The sequence below is a fragment of the Astatotilapia calliptera genome, chromosome 1 (assembly GCF_900246225.1).
Source record: "Astatotilapia calliptera chromosome 1, fAstCal1.2, whole genome shotgun sequence".
Classification (NCBI taxonomy): Eukaryota; Metazoa; Chordata; class Actinopteri; order Cichliformes; family Cichlidae; genus Astatotilapia; species Astatotilapia calliptera.
The window spans coordinates 37086937-37107583 of NC_039302.1; the positions used below are offsets into that span (position 1 = coordinate 37086937).

Below are 20647 nucleotides of genomic sequence, written 5' to 3' on the forward strand. Positions count from 1 at the left end.
ATCCAGCCACAGAGAGCAAAGTCGGAGAACTGTACTGAAATGAGCTTGAACCTGCCCGGCTGATGAATATCAGGGATTACATGATAATCCAGGAGCAGAAAGGGGGGGGGGAAGGAAAACTAGAGAGCGCACTGGGACACAAAGAGACTGCCGAGCACGGCCGGATTAACCTCCTGAAATGCCCCGAGGCAAATGTTGGGCCCCTTCTGACCCCCCCTGTACAAAGTCAATAGGTTTATCAATGGATTAAACATTAAGTCCAGTTTTAAGATTAGTTTCCGGGCCTTTGTTCCAGTTTATTCCGGGTTTATTATCTCCTGTGGCCGGTTTGTTATATCAGAGGGGGGAGAGGAACCTCCTCTGTGTTGGACATGGATGTATACTGGGGCTCTCCCCTGTTTTGACTCCTTGCAGCTCATTTAAATGTTTGCAATGTCAAAGATTTGAGCCAGCCTTTCATTTCGTCCTGCTTGGAAACCTTAAGCTTCTTTTGCAACTTAATTTGCTGATGGTGTCGAGGCTTAACGGAGTTCAGTGGAATCGCTCCGACAGAAGAAATTAAACCAAACTCCTGGGGAATTGCTCCACTCTCTCAATTTGTGGCAAATCACCAGGGGACCCGCTCACCAGGGCAACTGATAACCCACCCTTGATTCGGCACAAACAGTCCTCTCAAACACTCGTTAATTAGCTTCTGCCTCCAAACCCTTATCAGGCCTTCCAACGTCTACTTGTAAAGGCTTGTCCTTGATTCAGAATGCAGCTGAACTGCGTTTCATTAATATGGCATGTTGGTGTGAGCGATGCTTCAGCGAGCATTCAGGCTGTGGTTGAACCGCTCCCTGTCAGTCTCCTGTTTCTCATAATGGAATGAAGAAAGAGAGGAAGTCTGTGGAGCGTCTATGGAGGAAGCCCTCAGAAATGAATCAGATTATATGGGCCAGGTGTCCTTTTACTGTTGCAGACTATCTGCCCTAAAGTCAGTAACCCGAGGGCTGCTTGTTTTGACCTAACAGCTTTAACATTAGCTCAGTTCCATCTCTTCCTAATGGTATGTTTGGTTTTATATGTTAAAGGTTTGAATGGCTGTTTAAATCCCAGATACATTACAAACAATTTAAAAGAGAGAAACATGGTGCAGAATAGAAATCTGACCTGTGCCTGTGTTTCCAGCGTTGGCTGAGGCTCGTGTGCCTTCAACGTGCTGCCTTGTTCATCATCAGTCACGAGTCATCTCCAGCTTTTTATCAGCTCTGTCCATGACCAACAGTTTAAACTTTAATCACATGTTTAAGGATCTTAAAAAACTTTATACTATAAAGGAGTTTTTTGTACTTCACTTTATGCTCCCCACAATTCAGAGACGGAAGAGGATCATACGCTACGTTATTCTGACCGTCTCATCCATCATCCGGATCACGGCAGGCTGAATTCAGTGAACCTTCTCCCAGAATCTGGAACATTTAGCGCAGGTGTGGTCGACCTGTTTGAAAGGCCAGTACACCTCACAGCGCTCCTCACCAAGGTCTGATTCTGCTTTTCAGAAATCCTCTGATGGTGAGGCTTATCACAGAAGTCCTTCTCACCTGTTGTTCAAATCTTTTGTTTACAAGGGCAGCCAATCAGAAAAGTTGCCTTAAAACAGCTTATTACACAGAAGGGATGAACTGGGGTCTGCACAAAGGCCCTGTATAATGTAGAAAAAGATTTTTTAAAAATCATGAATAATGCAAAGCTACTCTGGAGTCAAACTATAAAAATACGTTGTTTGAAATGAAAAGAATAGGCCCACATTACAGTGCTGTGTGTCAGTGGCAGAAAGCACAGACGCGTAAACCATCGGTTCAGTCCACGAACAGAATCCGAGTATTAGCGGGCCATTAAAGCCTCGCTCTCGGGTAGCACCACACTGGACAGCGTTGTTATCTGTTGGGATGAGATGCATGGTGGGATAAAGGTGATCTTCTGGGACAGCAACGGTTTGAAACGTCCCAGAGCTGTCAGAGATAAATGGAGCTGAGTCACGCTCGGAGAAACAGCAGAACAAGGACAGAATGTTTTAAAGAATAATGGAGCTCATTTAAAGTCTGGACTCTGTTTACGTTCCTGCCTCGCCCGCTCTCAGTGCACACGGTCGTAACATCGTGGTTTTTTACCCCAATATAAAGTCGCCATAAAGGAGAAAAGTCACATTATTAAACATGAAATTCACACAAACTGAGGGGAGCTCGGTTACAGACACACTGCAGGGGTCCCTCGTCGTGTCTCCTATTCACTGATTTGGAACCAGGGCAAGTCAAGAAATGGGTCAGTATTTTTTAATATTTGCTCCTATTTATACAGACTGTATGAAACATTGATGGAGCTTCTGCTAAAAGTGAAGTCAATGTGACAGTGCCAAAACCCTGCAGTTCCTCTAACAACCACCAGAGGCTCCCTCAGCGAGTCAGTCCCCATAGACTCCCGTGTTAAAACGGCCGACTTTACAGCAGAAGTAAACGCACTCACAGGCCGATAGAAAACCTGTTTTGGTCTCCATGGATAGTTCCTCCTTCTATACATGTCATTGTACCAACAGACCATCCGAGAAGTCTGAGCTCCAGTTTTGATGAGTGTAATTCTAGGATATTATTTGGATGCTACTGATTTGCAAGTATCAGAGTCTGAGCGATGGTCGGTAATGTGTCCAAAAACCTGCCAGATTTAACACAGAATGCTAAAGTTAACGCTCCGTCCACCCAGCCAGCCGCTCCTCCAGCATCTTAATGGGGAAAAATAATAATACTGGTTATTTATACTAATAAGGGTAATGAATGAAAAGATGCCACATCAACATCCAGAGGCTGAATTCAAAGACAACGTAGATCAAAATGATGCATGATGGGGGGAAATTAACGGACCATACTCCGGTCTCAGTCGCTCCTGGGTTCTTGCTCCAGCAGGAACCCAGGAGCGACTCCACCAGCCGAGAGTCTGACAGTGAGTCCAAGGATTTCATCCTGATACCTGATGGCTGTAGGGTGTCGTTGCCCATAGAGGTCGTGTGTCCCTCCATGGATATGCCACCCAGACCGTCACTGACCAACACTGAACCAGTCGTGCTGAACGATGTTACAGGCAGCATGACGTCCTCCACGCTGTCTCCAGACCATTTCACGTCTGTCACATGAGTTCAGGATGAACCTGCTCTCGTCTCTGGAAAGCTCAGGCTACCAGTGCTGATTCTGGTATTCTTTGGCAAATGCCAATCAGGCTCCACGGTGCTGGGCAGTGAGCACAGGGTCCGCTAGTCAGCGTCGAGCCCGAGTGCCGCCTCTGTAGGGTCCAGGTATCACCTTGTGCTACCAGTAGGGACACTGACCCTGGACAAATGCAAAACTAGTGAAAACAGTCACCTGTGAGATCATCCCTGCTTGGGGGTGGTCTCATTGTTGCCCCGCTCACGCACCTGTTGTTGCTTTCATTACCACCAAAGCAGCTGGTCCTGACTAACAGCCTAACTGAGCAGATCCATGTCCAAGAAGTTCCACTGACTCGATGCTGGATTTAAAGTGTTCCTTTGATTTTTATATATTTCTTATATTTTTTTAACCACCTGTATTACCATGAACATGATTATCAGATCACATGTTCACAGACATGACGAATTCGTCAGTGCAGTCACAGGATGTTCTGCTGCTAAGGAACGTGGGTAATCGTGTGTGTGTGTCACAGTAAGAGGTTAACTGTCTGTCATGTTCGTGTATGAACACAGCAGGTATATAAACACCTGTACTTCCTGTCATCTTTGGTAACTGCCCACACGCTTTCTGTTGGTGCATTTGAGCCTTGCTCATTATTTTAACCCCCCCGAACTGAGTCAGATTCAACTTTGACCCCAACATTAATCCTTTCCACCTGGAGCTCCCATCCCTTCATAAGCGTGCTGCTGCTGGTGTGATGAACCGGCAGTGACGTCCTGTTTTCTACCTGAGCAGCAGGAACTGTCGACATGTCATAAACACACAGGCATGACCAGCAGCTCTGGGGATGTTTGTAGGAGAAAGGTCTTCGTGTTATTTTAGTCGCAGTACATTCCCACGCTTTCTTTCTTTTCTTTTCCTTTTTTTAGAACAATGGAAAATGTCCAAAGCTTATGATGAAGCAGGATAACCATACATGACAAACTGAGTGTGTTATATGTAAAGTCATATACGTGACCTCATGTGAAATGCTGGTGGTAGTCGTGCAGGTCCAGTCCTCTGTGGCAAAATTCAGGTCTCTGAGTCCGCCTGTTGCTGCAATCACTCAGAACATGGGCTGCTTCAGATGAAACCAACCAATCATTGTCAATCACTTCATGTCACACACGCAGAGCAGCACAGCCACTTACAACCCCCCGTCGACTTCACCCGCCGTCAGAGGCCAAGATTGCCACTGTAGCTCCAGTCAAGTGACCGCTGGTGATGAAGAGACCACCCATTCCTCCACAGACAAAAAAATGAGGGAACTGGGACATCTCATGGCTGAGTTAGGACGAGACCTCCGATACAGAGCCCCCCAGTTTGACTCCCAGCTGACTGTCCTCTTTATCCACATTTTCCATCTCACTATAATCACAAGCATCAAAAAATCTTTATAATAACAGAAGGAATCGAATAAAGAAAAGTGGAAACTGGAGTAACAGCAGGGATTTCAAACCAATGCTGGGAGGAGCTCAACTCATTCATGCTAAAGATCGGGGAATCCTCTATGCATGTTGTGTTTGTATTACTCCTCATTGTTAATGTGCATATACCAGTATGTGCCTTGAACGAGCATTATATCATGTAGAAGTATACGAAACAGTGAGTGCAAATGGAAAATCAATCAATCAATCAAATAGGACCAAATCACAAAGTAAAGACCTACAATAATTCAGAGAAAACCCAACAATCAGTCGAGCCCCTATGAACAAGAACTGCTGACCCCGACCCACAAACACTGACCCTGAACTTCAACAGGTAACAAACTGATGAGCAGACAGGCTGCAGCCGCGTTTCTACCTGTTCATGTTTCTACAGTAGAATCACCATGGCGACCACTTTAAACGCTGTTTGTGCTGGTTTCCATCTTTGTTACGTGCTTTCAGTTTTGTGTTCATACCTAAATACTAAGACGAAGATTGTACGTGTGCTCATTAGGATACGGATTTGAGTTGGAGTGTGGCTGCAGCCTCAGTTTATGTTGTTACATTGTGATTATGTGTCAGTGAGTTTCAGCTATTTTACAGTAACATGAAAGTAATGTAAAGAGTAACATAATGAATTACTTTGTCCTGGGAGTAATTAACCAAGCTAGTGCGTTATTTTTAAGAAAATTAATACATGTAATATTTATTACATCTACATATGTAATAATTAGCAAAATAACAGAAACACCTCCAACATACACAAACATTTGAGGGTGCAGCATGCAACTGTTCTGCACAGATGCCAAGTGATGCTGTTTCGTGATTGTCACGGCGGGGTGCGCCGGTGTGAGGAAAGAGGTAGACCCAGATGCAGACATGGTGGAGACAAACGTAGTTTCAAAAATAAAGCGAGCCTTTATTGGCTGATTGCAGAAGAAAAACAAGGAACTAGGGAAACTAAGGAGGCTATGAACACTGTTAACAAAAAGGCTGTGACACTCAGTGAAAAAGTAGGAAAAACTATGAACACTGAGTAAACTAGAAACAGAGAAACAATGGAGTAAACCTATGAAAACTGTGGTGAGGTTAACAGAGGATCTGACAACGACTGAGCAGAAACACACGGATTAAGTACACATAACAAATCATCAGGGGAAGCAGAATCACACGGGGAAAACAGCTGACAACAATTAACATAATGACAGGACAGGGGCCGTGAAGCTAAATACAATAAACAAAAAACACAAGGATCCTTCAAAATAAAACGGGAAACATAACGAGACCCAGACATGACTCGAACTAGACAAACAAAGAAAACGTGGACATGAAACATGACAGATAAACACAGAAAACTTCACACAGGGATGAGACAAATGGGAGCTTGATAAATCATGAATTAAAACTGTAACCCAGACATGACAGAATGTAACCAGATAAACTGAAATGAAACTAGACTGAAAGGAATAACAAAAACACCAAGAACTCAGAATACTGGGTCACATGACCCAGGACCATGACAGTGATGGTGGTGACTCGATGAGAGAAATCTGTAAGGAATCAAATCAATAAGTGATATTGATAATGGAATCAAAATTGCTAAATTCCTATTGATTCCCATCCCTACGATAAAACCTCTGGTAGGTCCAGGCTCAGGGAGCGTTGGCCGCATCCGAGGTAGGGGAGGTTCTTGTATAGCATTTTTCACTTGAGCGCTCAGTCACTAGGTTGAAGAGTTATTTATCACAGAAGGTTTTTCACCTTGTAGTTCTATGTGCAGTGATAAAACCCAGTGTGATTTCATTCATGGCTGCGTTGAGACAAAAACTACATGAGAGCCAAAAGAATCAACGCGAGGCTTCGGAGCAGAAATAACTGTTTTAATGTAAAATCATTTAGTATTCACATATAGAGAAGAGAAGTGAAGAAGAGGGTGAATCTCAAGCAGATTTAAAAAAAACTAAATGCAATAATTGTATATTTAATCAAAGAAAAACTGAAGTGAATGAGTCTTTAGACAGTCACACGATGTTTGTGGTGGTTGTTCTTGTCTCTCTCCATGCTTCACAAAACCTCAGGGGGCAGTGATTAGTCAGCATCAGATAGATCAGGGTTGATTCAGGTTTTCTGATTGCATTGAATTTTTATTGATTATTGCAGTTAACGCCTGCAACCGTTACACGAACCATCTAACCTGTAGTTAAAGTAAAACTCTACATGATGTATTAGGTTACTTTAACGTGCCGTCAGTGATATAAAAACTATATAAAGAAAAAAAATTATATTTTAAAAAAGGGATAAATGAGCCAATAGAAAGATTTGTCGGGCTGAGTGTGACGAACGAATCATTTCGAGTGTCGTTGTGTTGTGGGAGCTCAGGGTTCACAGACGTCAACGCTCATCTCGTTTGATTTGTTTTTTTTAACTGTTATTTAATCGGAAGTGAAACTCTGGAGATTAACCTTCTGAACCCAGTCAGTGTGTGCTCTGGTTTTGCTCTTCAAACGTTTTCACTCACCGTCGGTTCATTTGTCAGTATAAAGACAATTAAAGATCTCTATTTAAACACAACCAACCTCGCAGAAGGAGAAAAACACAATTACAATCCGAAAATTATTTTAAAGAAGACAAATTAAAGTTAGATTTCTGTCAACACAAACAGCCACAAAGATCAGCAGCGAGGGTCTCTGTGAGCTCGTTTGGTTCACTGGTTCAGCTCTTTGTGAAGGCTGGGAGGTGGTGGCCGTCATCAGACCCTTCTGTTATATCAGCCTATCCCAGCTGACACAGGGCAGGAGGCAGGAAACGCCCTGGGCAGTCCATCACACGACATCATCAAACAATCAAAATAACTTTATTTAATGATTTTTTTAATGAAACATGCTTTTCTTTGTTGCCTGGTGGTTTGATGGTTGGAGCACTCTCCTGCAGCAGTGATAACCACTGAGCTGCTGTGCTGCCTCACATTTAAAGGACCACTCCACATATATTACATAAGCCAGTATTGCCTCAGTTACCTCTGAGCTGGGCCAACCAGGCTAAACTTAGCTAGGCCCCAAAACCACTGCAGAGAGCTCTGTTTAACGTTGTGATGTTATTATATTTATTCCAACAAACAATTTTCCAAAATGAAAAATATATTTTTTAAAAAGGTCACATCTCAGTGGGAGACGTTTCTCTAAATCCGTCTTCATGCTTCTTTTCTTTAGCGTTCCAGACAGCAGTTTCTGTTCGCATGGTGCTGCATGGCGTGCAGGTTCTCAAATATGTGACCGCACTTTTAATGAAAGCTTCTAATAAAAATGTGGTGGGGGATTTGCTGCCTCTCGCTGTTTGTCCACAAGAGATGACGTGCTGTTACCCACAAACCCGAGCAGCTCTGTCGGATTCACGTGGCTGCGTGTGCAGCTGGTAACGTGCTGAAATGTAGCGCCGTTTTCCATTAATGCACTGTGTTCACACTGTAAACAGGTCGATGGGAAGCACACATTGCGTTGCCTCCCACAGCTGTGTGTGTGTGTGTGTGTGTGTGTGTGTGTGTGTGTGTGTGTGTGTGTGTGTGTGTGTGTGTGTGTGTGTCTACCTGTCTTTGAGCTGGACCTGCAGCCCCCGGGCCCGGTGCTCGACCCGTATGAAAGCTTCAGGTTCGCTCTTTTCTCTCCATCTCTGACAGCATCACTATCTTTTGCTTTGTTTGGTTTCCACTCCACAGCACCTCCACCTCAGCCCGCCCACACATCCACATGTACAGCACTGACGTCGCTGACTAACACACATCACTTTTAAATGACTCCGTTTGGTTTATAACGTTCGTTGTATTTTCTCCTTCGCTGTTTGTGTTCTGATAAAAATCAAATCCTAATAATCGAGAGTTACTCTGCTGTTCTGCTGTTTCTCATGTTCAAACTGTGGATGTGCTCTAAAGGCTCAGTGTTACGGTTTCTCTTCTCGTGGACGTGCCGTTTTGTTAAAGCAGCGTTAAGGGATCCTTTTGCATCTGTGCCCTGACACATTTACAGCAAGTGACGTGAAATTAAACAGGAAGTGGAACAGAGAGGTCCCAGCAAACATAAACCAGTTTCTCCTGCCTCATAAACCTGCAAATTACAGCATGTGGTTCTCCAGCCTTGCAGCCTTCCTAACTGTGTAGGACCTCTGTCAGCTCGAGCGTTTCCCCATTACTTTTATCTCCAAAAACACCTCGGATGTCCTGGTGAAATGCAGGAGGCATCTTAGATCAGCTGCATTACAACACTGTTGTGCTATGGTAACATATCAGCACAGATGCCCCGCCCACCTGCTGTCCAAACTTTATGTATATGAGGGGAAGTTAATTAGAAGAAAGTTGTGTGGAGGGAGAGAGCTCTAAAGGAGGACGTTTCGCACAGAGGATGAACTGAGGAGCACCGAAGCCCAGATTAAGATACAGAAGGATTATTTTTAGCTGTTAATCATGCAAAGCTGCTGTAGTGCTAAAATAACAAAATATGGTGCTGAAATCAGAGGAGATGAACAGAAGAGCTTTGATTTAAAGGTGCTTATAAAAAATAAATTCCCTGTTTCACGATGTGGATGTTGTAGTGTTACCATGTCGTTTGGCCACTCTTTGTTTCTTAAAGTTAACTTTTACCTGAGTTGCCAAGAAAACTGTCCTCATGAACTGGAAAAATAAAAATAATCTTAATTCTAACCAATATAGAAATGATCTATTAGATTACATTAGTCTTGATACAGCCTCTGACACCACATCAGATCAATCGCTCTGGGCTCCTTTGATCAGCTCCATCATAGTGGGGGTGGGGGGTCATAGTTTGGTCCCACCTTGGCTGTTGTGATTGGTGTGGTGGTAGGGACAGGCTTGGGGCGTCGGGGGATTCCCCAGGAGCATCTTCCTTGGAGGGCTCAACCCGGGGTAGCGGTCACGGCCTATTAAGGGCTCTGTTGGCTCTTAGGTGACGGTTTCCTTGTGGCTGCATGCAGCGGGGCTAGGGGAGGGTCTGTGCTGACGGATGTTGGTTACTGACCTGGTAGCCTGGCTGCCTCTGGGTGGGTCCGGGGCGAGCATGGAGTTCTGGGGGTGCTCCGCCTTGGGGGCTTGGGTCCTGGTTGGTGTGTTGCCTGGGTTGTAGGCAGGTGGGTGTATGGGGGCTTAGCCTTGGCGCAAGGTGCCGCCAGTGCATCGAGCCACCTGGGGGGCTCTTCAACTGGTGGGGAGGCTGTTACATCTTTGCAGGAGGTCTGCTCTCTCCAGGAGATATAGGAGAAGTGGAGGAAGAACTCAGCCTGGGTGTCTATTGTTCTGTGTAGTCTGGGAGATGAGTGGATGATGTGGTGGGTGCAGTTTTCTCTGCAGTGGGGTTGGGCGGCGCTGCTGAACTGGGCCCCGGTCCGGATGGGCCTGGGCCCCCTTGCCCTGGTCTCTCGGCCTGGGGCTCGGTCACTCAGGCACAGCTGACTGCCGGCGGAGCTCACGGGCGCGTCACTGCAACCCCCCCTGGCTTCTGCTCCGCGGCTGCTGAGTGAGCCCTCATCTGGGACTCTCCTCAGCTCTTACTGGGACAGTGGCGCGGCTGGCCCTCTGTTGGTCTTCCTTGGTCTCTTGTGTTCTGGGGGCCTCTGGATGTCTGGAGTTTTGATCTCCTCCATACCTGCTTCATGCCCTGGAGGACGGGGCTGTGGCCCCCCCACACCCTCTAGCAGATCATTACATGAAGGAACCTTTTAAATACTCATGCTCACAGGTGTACACACGGGTGCTCACACACACAAACTACACCCTTTTTGGCTCCTACCTCAAAGCACACTGTGTTCTGTTGATCGTACGTGCTGCACAATAATGTTTAATATTTACTGTTAGATTCACATAGATCATCGTGATGATGTTGTTTATTATATTGCTCTCTTTTTGCTTGTTTTCTCTTTTTTCTTTCTCAACAGGTGATCCAGGTGATTGATATTTGTATTTTTTGTCTGTTTGTTTTGTTGTTTTTTGTTTTTTGCCCTTCTCCCCCGTCCCTCTTCCCCGCTCTTTTTCTTTCCCTCTTTCTTTCCCCAGTCAAGTCTGTCCCGTGTTTAGCAAGTGAAAATAAAGTAAACAATAAAAGCAAAGGTGAATCAAATGGACCGTTAAGGCAAGGCTGGGATGGTCCATTTGGTAAAGTAAATCCTTTGGGCACCTTTCTTTGCCTTTAGACAATAATTCTGATGACAAAAGAGCCAAACGGGACAGGCGGGAAAAAAAGAAAAAGACTTGTATCTGGGTTGTCCTACCTCTCACCTGAACCTGATTCTGACCTGAATCTCAAACAGCTCTGTAAAGTTCCTCCCTAAAAGAAATGACCCAGCATAATGTCCCTGCTTTCCATCCTGACAGTCCTCACAAAGACAGACGTACAAGCACACACACCGTTGGACAGCTCATTTGTTAAACTCGGGGAGAATGATCTGATTTCCTCTCCTCCGTCTCCTACTCGACCTTTTCCCCGTGTTTGCCAATCAGTCTCTCTCCCTCTGTTCCTCTCGTCTTCAGTCTAATTTTCTCTGCTTTATAATTTCCTCCATTGATTTTTTTGGAGGACGGCTACAGTCGAGGGAATCGGGCCAGAGCACACAGCCCGTCTCTTTTAACTGAGCTCAAACGAGGAGAAGAAATTGTGTTTTGGCTCCTCGATCATTTCAGTTCACGAGCTCGTTCACCACAGGAGCACGTCTGACCTTGTTTCACACTGACCGGGTTTGTAAGAACTTTCCTCTCCACTTCATTCGGTGCACAATAAAATCGTGATTAAAGTCTTATAGGGTTTTAATTGCTGTGTCCAAAATCACACTTTCCTTCTTTTGTTGGTGACTTCCAATAGTTGAGAGTACAGTAGTTCACTCCTCTGACCCATCACACTAACTGCTCACAGCAGTGACCTCCAGTTCTTCACTTTTTAAATATGTTTGGCCATAATTAAGTCCACAGATTTGGCATGTTTAAAAATCTAAAAGTTAAAACAGCCCACCTGCCTCACCTCATGTTGCTTACATCTAATCTCTTTGGCTCAAGTACATAATAAAACAGAAAGCATAAATATGTCTCCAGGGCTTATCTCAGTAATAACAATAATAACAGTGAAGCGTAAATAATATTTTTATATAGTCACACAAAAGATCACTTCCTGATGACCAGGAAAGTCGATCTAAAAATTAGCCAATGAACTAGACACAGTACACGTTCTGCATAATACAGAGAAAGCCTCCGAAGACCAAATGGATTCATCCAGTAAATCTAAAATATTATGACTAGTGCATGACTTGGCAGTCTAGGATTGGGTTTTATCAAAACCTGCAGTTTCTCTAACGTCCAGCAGAGGCAGCAGTGAGTCGGTCCTCATAGACTCCCATGTTAAAACTTCGCAGCTAATACAAACGTGTTCACAGCCTCATACACACACTGTTTGGACTCTATAGGTAACTTCCTCCTTTATAACACCTGTATGGAGGGAAAATGTTTTTATGCCTCACCTGGATTATAGTTTATATTATTATGGGCGTGGTCTGCTTTGACTGATAGGTGGATGGTGACACAGGTATCTGCTTCCTGTCTGAGGCTTCACCTCAGCTGTTGTGTCGCTGAACTGGACCTCTGGACTGTGTTTGTGCTGTTGGAGCCTTTAGGGGCATTTTAATGACATCATGTGACCTAGAGAGGAATGCACCAAGGTTACATGCACTAGTTTGTCAGTGTGTAGTTTGTTGGCCCTGCATCTCTTACCTTCTATTCCTGAAAGCATCAGTGTTTGGATCAATCTTGTTTTAGGGGCAGCTTGCATCCATTGTTGAGCTGCGTGCACCATTTTCATCTTTACCGGTGCAGTTACCCTAACAAGTGCTGAATCCACAAATCAGTCTCTCTTTGGTAAAAGTCTCTGAGGACCTGAGTTATCAGACCAAAGCTCTTTTAACCTGAGGCCATAGTAGAATTAGTTTGCCTTTTAACAACAGCAGCTGAATGTATGAGTAGCTCGAGTCAAGTATTTGTGTAGGTGGACTAAAGCTATCCACCTTTTTCCACAACTGAGTTATTTATGATCACTGGCAGAGGAGTGACCCCTCCCCCTTTCCTGTGGTCTACTATAATCGCTTTTGTCTTGCCAACATTCAAACCTGTTTTACGCGATTTTTCCAGGGTAGTCACATCTTCCCTGTGAAATCAGTCTCTCCCACGAGTGCTGTGCAATCTGCAAACTTCGCAGTGACCTTATTGGCCTTGTTTGCCATGCAGCCATGGGTACAGATCGAGTGCAGAAAGGGACTGGTACACCCATTCTGACTATTAGTGAAGAAGATGTATGCTGTCCACCTTACTTCTTGAAGATGCCCAGTCCAAACCTCTGTGATCTAGTCATAAAAGACAGAGATCAGACCAGTGGTGTGCAGTGACTTTTACAAAATGGCAAGCACGGGGAAAGCTGCCGGCCTCTGTGCCTACCCAGCTCCAGTCACTGTTAATGGGAGACAGATACACCCTTAAAATAGAGACAGGTACAGTTTCCTATGGGTGCAAAACAAGAAGCGCTTTCAGCAACAACAGCTGACTCCAAAACAGTGCTGTCTGAGTTTGAGGAGCAGAGAGATTGATTTACTTTGGTATGTTTTTATTTATTTTTAGATTTGAGAAGTCAAACACTGCTTGCCTTGCTGGTCCTGATGGAATGCCACTGGTTTACACTGAGAAACTTACTGACCAACATAGAGAGCTCGTCCACAAAGAGCATCCTCAGTCCTCGTATAGGTGACCCTCCCATCCATTGCCTCTGTTCTGCAGGAGGGATCATGCAGATGATGGATTCAACCAGCCCCTAAAAAACTTGCTCACTGTGGGGATAAGAGCTCTGGGTCCCCGGTCACTGAAGCTGGTCACGTTCTGTGGAAGAGGTACGCTGATGACAGATTTAAAGTAGAACAGCATAATCCAAAGGGAGGTGGAAATATTAAAAACTGTCACCTGCAAGCTGCTGAACGCAGACATTCATAACATGACCAGAAATATCGTCCAGGCCAGAAGCCTCAGCTAAGTTTGCTAAACTGCTTAATGCACATGAGTGAAGTGCACTTCAGTGTACTTCCATCACCTGGGAGGAAGGATATTATATCACTGAGCATCCTCGTGATTATACAAAAGGCCAGCATTTGTTGCAATCATGAAGGCTCACAGTTTGTTTGTGCAGAAATAACAGCTGGCGCGTTGCCTTCATGCTGTAAATGTGTGTGTGTTCTCACACAAACAGGCGTGTTTCCATCACTTCAAAGGACACAGCATTACATTAACATACATTTCCTGCGGACCATAAACCCAGTCTGCGCCTGACATTTGCTGTTTCTGTCTGTGATGACTTTTTGTGCATGTAAAGGAGAGCTGCGTCTGTTTAAACTGATGTTCACACAACATGAGAGGAACACACAGAGAAACAGGAGCATAGAAACAGAGCTGAAACTGGACTCCCTCAAGCTTCACGCTGGTGTAGTGTTACATTACTGTAAAATGACCCGAGTTACGATTCATAATTTATAAGAAGTACGCAGCTAATATTAAGTTTTATTCTTATTTTGATCAATTATTCTCAGCTTTTAGAAAAGCCTCAGCAGCCATGCATCTTCAGACACCCTCTTCCTCCCTATTTATCCTCATTATCAAACATGTAGTTGACATAGAAATAATATTTAGCAGGATAAAAACGTTGTTGAGCTTCAGAGCAGCAGCTTTCTGCAGCACTGGTGGAGCTGAAAAACATCAGAATGATTATTTAAATGTGACATTTGCTATAACTGTCGAGGATTTCTGAAAACACTCTTTTTATCTTGCAACTTGTGAATTTCTGACTCTTCTCACAGATTTTCATGATGCATATTAAGCAGCCCAGCAGTGATGATCTCTGCTTCTCACCCACTTACTCCCTCTTGTGTTCTGTTGCTATTCCTGTAGAGCAGCTCTGAGTCAAAAAGTCCTGCAGGAATCAAACAGGAAAAACGCTGTTTTCATGCAACTCGTGTTGTGATGAAACAGCCGGCAGCAACCTGGAAGACGAAGCAGAGACCTGCAGCACCGACACAACGCTTTCATGCTGCAGCCGCACACAGGCCCTTCAGCCCGCTGCAAAGGATGCTCGTCCACTCAGCGCCCACGAGCGGCACTTTGGCCTCGTCCGAGGTCACGAGCAGGTCAGAAAATAACTTCCCACGACCGACTAAACTCTCAGCGCCAAACACGACACTCTGCATTGTAGTGCTTCCATCAAAGGCACTCATGGTTTCTCTTTCTGTTCCTCAGAGCTTTGTATTATTACTGTATAGTCAACCATGCTGCACATGCATCACTGGCCCAATCATCAAATAAGCTAATTTACATCATGGAGCCCTGCTCTCAAAACTGACATAGATGTAACTGTCTGTGAAACTGGATTTAAGAAAAAAGTACTTAAAGTTTGTTTTTTTTAAAGCATGTTTAGCACCAACTCCTGTCGTCTGTGGATTTGGTTTTCTCAGAGATGTCCTCCACCCATTTAATCAGGAGCTGTCAGTATTTACTCCCACACAGCAGATATCTGCAGGTTATATATTACAGATACATCTTAAAAATTAGAATACTGTGAAAGAGTTAAATATTTTGGTCACTTATTTCAGAAAGTGAATGAATAAAGGATATTTCAAACAGAAATGTCAGGCTTCTGAAAAGTACGTCCATTTCTGTCTTGATGCATGCTCAGTCATCCAGACAAGTAAAGAAAAGTCCCAGAAAGTTGATTCTGTTCATCTGGACGTTTTCAGTGGGAGAAACGTTTCGTCATCATCCAGGTGAGTCTTCAGTCTCAGCTGACTGCAGGTTTCCAACTTTAAAAACAGGACATTTGCACAATAACTGAAACCAGCCCACTGAATGAACACTGGGCTGTGAGATCAGTTCCTTGATCGTTAATATGCAAATTTTCATGGCCATTGATCAAAGACATTCATCAATGGCCATGAGTACCGTGGGGAATGGCTGCAATCACAGCATTGTAAGTTATATCCTGTCACGCACTCCAGATGTGAGGAGTAACGTGTGATTCGTAAAAATAAGGTGCGTTTGGTCTGCACAGGATAATAACCTGGGTTGTTGTTGTTATTTAAACATTTCTCTGCTTGTTTTTAAAGGAAATCCCATCTGATTTCTGTCATCATTTACTGTATTTGTCTTTATTGTTTTAGATGAAGTACTGATTAAACTGAATACCAACATTTTACTTCGTTTTTATTGTAAGAACATGAACATACAGTGTATATTTGCATGATAAACTGGCTGTGTATTGTGCTTCTGGCACGCCACTGTGTGCCTTATTTGATTGTGAAAAACTCCATGATGTAAATTAGCATTTAAATTTGCCATGAGTAGCGTTTCATTTTTCTTCATACAACAGACGGTGTGTATTTCTGTGTCTCTGTGCTGTTTACAAAAATTCTCTTTATGAAAGATCCTCAGGCTGAGACTGGGAGCAGATCACATCAGAAAGAGCTTCCGGTGTAAATGTATTTACGTCCAATGTAATTTTTTTTCTAGTAAAATACAGTTAAATATAATATATATCACTGATGTAATTTATGCATTTATTATTTGAAGCTATATTAATTCAAATTTCATGGAGTACGCTCGTCTTTTCAGATGTCTTTTTATTTATTTATTTATTGTTCAAATAAATCCACTAAAGTTTTAGAAATGATTTTAGCAATTTAGTTATTGGCTAAAGTAAGTCTTAAACCACGTCCACATGGCGTTTCGTCATACGTCTCAACGCGAACTGCGACACATGTTCTCGCGGGACTTGGCTGAAGTATAAACTCCTCCGCAGCCGCCGGTCTTCCTTTCTCTTTCTCCCCTTTAGAGGTGAAGGTGCAACAGTTATCGGTCGTCCCGAAGCCGGGTTCATCCGACACCCTCACCAACCAAGCTGAACTGAGCTCAACCTCCACAGCAGCAAAATGCCGCCCAAATTCGACCCCAACGAGATTAAAATTGGTATGTTTTGAATGTAATAAAAGCAGACGCTTTTTCACAGCCGGGATGGAGTCGCTCTCTGCCGTCTGCCTCCGCCTGCCTGGCGGCCTGCACACGGCGCTCACAAAATGGTAAAGATGGGACACGAAACGCGACGAAGAAACTCAGTTTAGGCTTTTGTTGATGTTTGTAGAATTAATGATGCCAATTGAGTAAAATATGTCAGGTCGGAGGCAGGTGTAGAGGGTAGTGTAGTGGGTAACGTGCTGACCCACGTGCAGCTAATGCTAACGTAGCATCTAATGCTAACGTAGCAACTAATGCTAACGTTAGCCACAGTTAATTACCTTACAAATCGCTGAAGTACATTTATGAGGAAACCGTTAGTCTTCTAAAGGGTGTTAATGCAATATGGAGACCATGTTTGGACAGCTTTTAGCGATGAATAATGACGTAGTTATAACAATTGTTATGATGCTAATTTTGGGATTGCGTCAAACACTTGACGCAATGCTGCGGTTAAATCCTTTTGTACGTGAGAGGATGTACTGCTATTACAGCATTAGTGCAAACTCAATAGAGTTAGCATGTAAACTTGTAGTTTTTTAAGCCTTAAAACTACATTTCTCCAGTGGAAAGTGTAGTTTGATCAACGTGGCACAATATGGAGCTAATTTTTTTCCTAATGTGCCCCCACCCCAAGGGCTTCAGTGGGGTAAAAAGCATCCTAAAATATGTCAAAGATAGAACTGCTGAATTGACACTTATGGTTGGAGGTTACTTATGATGGGACTCTTACAGGTCCAGCTGCTGTTTATTCCTTTCAAATTCCTGATCTGCAAAAACTAAGTTGGCTAAAGCAGGTGAAGGTTTGGAAAGTAGTGTAATTTGTTGACATGTTGTGTAATTCAAAATATTGTTATATCTAGGCTTTTTATGTTGAGTGTTGGTTATGTTTGCCAGCGACATGTGGGCGAAGGAAAATGGAGGGAGTGTGAGGGTCAGCTGTTGGTACAGATGGTTCAGCTCCTGTTAATCCTCATTAGATGAGAATTTTGGGGAAGCATCAGGTGTTGTCTGATCACTTAACCTCTAGGAGAACAGCTGTTTCACAGCTTCAGATGCAGCCATCTGGCTCAGGACTTGGGTTGAGGTCATCGCTTACAGTTGGGCTGTGAATGCAGGAGTGCATTTTGGCCAGTGGGTTCCTGTCTTACCCTTTATGACGGCCAAATGTGATCCATCACTACTGTGTTACCTACAACCAGGAAGCTTTAGTGTCGTGCAGATATCTGACTAATAAATGCACATCAGTTGCTACTGTAAAGGTTTCAGCCCACCTGAAATGAGATGTTTGAAGTACGAGCGCAGCTGCTGTGAGTTTAGTCAGCACAGAACTGCAGGAATTCACCAGTTTGGTCACTACCATGTCATGTTTGAGATTTCTGTGATGCAGAGAAGAACAATCAGTCACTTCATAAGTGTTTGGCATTTATTGGCCAAAAAAACCACGTAAAGTCGGTATTTACAGTGGTGACCTTTTTTCTTTCAGTTCACTGGCGTTCATTTGGCTCAGAAGCTGATATTCATATCAGCTTCTGAGCCAAATCCTGGTTTCAGAGCTCTGTCTGTGCCTCGTTGTTTTAAAATGAGCACTTTTAGGGCTTCTGCTCATTTACTGTTGTTTTAAAGACTGGCAATGCTGAAAGACCAACTTCTTCCGAGATCCAAGACCATTTTCTGTCATGGATTCAAAAGGATCACAGAGTGGCTCCAAAATGATTAAACTAACATTTCCGGACAGGCAGAATTCCACAAACTGAGATCGGCTTCATTTGATCAGCGCGGGTGGTTTCTTAACATGTAGCTTTAGTTAGCGGTTTTATTCTGAAGCTTCAGAAATGACAGTTTTCTGTCTGTGTGCAAAGGCTTTAATGCAGTCTGTCATTTCTTTCAGTGTACATGAGGTGCACAGGAGGAGAAGTCGGCGCCACCTCAGCCCTGGCCCCCAAAATCGGACCTCTGGGTCTGGTGAGTATCAGAAAATGTGTGATTTGGATCAAAGCAGCCTCCCGCCACTATGCCCGTCTGTCCCAGTGACTGAGTATAATCCAGTGGAGGCTCAGATTGACCCAGCTTTAGGAAACAGGGCGGCCCAAAACCGATGGACCGCTCTGTGCCGAAAAGTCTGGAACAAACTGAGACTCTGTTCCTGTTCTCAGCATGTTTGATCGTTTCAGTTTGGTTTTTATTGGTTTCAGCGTGACTGTGACAGCACTTAAGTGTTTGTTTTGCTGGTCAAATACATCTGTCAGTGACAGGGAAATCACGGCTTTAAAGATGTGTGCACAACTGTCAATATTTGCAGTCGCCTCCCACAACAGACTGTTTTAAGACAGGAAGTCCCCTCTGTCGTACCTGAGTGACTTACAGAGCGCCTCTCTCTCTCCTCACTCCAGTCTCCCAAGAAAGTGGGTGACGACATCGCCAAGGCCACCGGTGACTGGAAGGGCCTGAGGATCACTGTGAAGCTGACCATCCAGAACAGGCAGGCAGCGGTGAGTTAACCAGCGCCACCTGCAGACACACAGGCCTCGTGTGTGTGTGTGTGTGTGTGTCTGTGGTGATTGGTGTGTGTCTGTGGGTTTAAAGTTTCAGTGGATGCCGTTTGTGTTGAACAGATCGAGGTGGTTCCCTCTGCGTCGGCTCTGATCATCAAAGCCCTGAAGGAGCCTCCTCGTGACAGGAAGAAGGTCAAGAACAGTGAGTGTCTCTGAACGCACGGACCGAACGCGCTCGGCTTGCTCAGGTGCTTTTTGCTCACCATAAACTCTTTTAATCTTCCAGTTAAGCACAGCGGCAGCGTGACCTTCGATGAGATCGTGGGCATCGCTCGCGTCATGAGGCCTCGCTCCATCGCCCGGGAGCTCTCCGGTAAGACCTCACAGGGAAACCTGGGTTTTTCAGGGCTGTTGATTGGCTCCTCTCCCTGACCGTCTGCTCAGCCTCCCGCCACTATGCCCGTCTGTCCCAGTGACTGAGTATAATCCAGTGGAGGCTCAGATTGACCCGGCTTTAGGAAACAGGGCGGCCCAAAAACCGATGGACCGCTCTGTGCCGAAAAGTCTGGAACACAAACTAAAGTAAATCAAAGATGGCCGACTCTTGGCGCCGTCCAGGCTCAATGTTAAAAACCCGTCTCTGGGAAATGAGCCTCAAGTGTTGTTTCTAAACCTGCTGCCTGATGTTAAATATCTGTTAGTCTTTCATGTGTTTCTATTCTGGCTCATGATCATTTTTATTCCTCATCAGGAACCATCAAGGAGATCCTGGGAACCGCTCAGTCTGTGGGATGCACCATCGATGGCCGCCATCCCCATGATGTCATCGATGACATCAACAGCGGCAAAGTTGAGTGCCCATCTGAGTGAACAGGACACTGTTCCAAAAAAATAAAGGTTTTAAAAAAAACAAAAGGACTTGGACCATTTTTCCTTCTCCCAGTTTAAATAAAAGATGTCGACAGCGTTTCAGCATCTCTGATGGAACGTCGGGTTTTCAGCACCTTGGAGCCAAAATCGAGATGAATATTTGTTTAAATTTTAGTATTTATCCTTTATTGATCGAGTGACGTTAACACTGAGTTTTTCTGTATCCGAAATACAAAAAGCTTGGAAAGCGAAGCTCGTAATTCCGGGCTTCCTGCCAGTGCCGGTGGTCTCGCAGCGTTGGTGGCAGAGAAACACTCGGCAGAGGACGGACTTCACGAACAAACCGCTTTAAACTGCTGTCAATGTCTGTCTGGATAAGTGAGGCTGTCCGCTGAGCGTCTGTGGCTCAGTTTGAACATCGAAGTACTTTTAATGAAGAAAAAAAACCTGCATGTTACAGATTTACAGCAGCTCAGCAGACTCCGCCTGTTTGTGCGCATCAGATTAAAATGCAAATTGTTGGATCAGCTGACTGTTGTCATGTGGTGCTTCAGA

General features: G+C 44.4%; 1 protein-coding gene and 2 non-coding genes across 3 annotated transcripts; all 3 read left to right on the plus strand.

Annotated features, from left to right (window-relative positions):
* The first annotated feature begins 16519 nt into the window (after positions 1 to 16519).
* On the plus strand, positions 16520 to 20137 carry rpl12 (ribosomal protein L12). Its single transcript, XM_026176907.1, has 6 exons — positions 16520 to 16682; positions 18619 to 18692; positions 19121 to 19219; positions 19343 to 19424; positions 19509 to 19595; positions 19974 to 20137. The coding sequence occupies exons 1-6, from the start codon at positions 16646 to 16648 to the stop codon at positions 20090 to 20092; spliced, it is 498 nt and encodes a 165-aa protein (XP_026032692.1). The 5' UTR covers positions 16520 to 16645; the 3' UTR covers positions 20093 to 20137.
* LOC113028106 (small nucleolar RNA SNORA65) lies at positions 18733 to 18860 on the plus strand. Its single transcript, XR_003273194.1, has one exon. It is a non-coding gene; the product is annotated as a small nucleolar RNA SNORA65 (small nucleolar RNA).
* LOC113028113 (small nucleolar RNA SNORA65) lies at positions 19670 to 19798 on the plus strand. The gene has a single exon (XR_003273195.1). It is a non-coding gene; the product is annotated as a small nucleolar RNA SNORA65 (small nucleolar RNA).
* Positions 20138 to 20647: the final 510 nt, after the last annotated feature.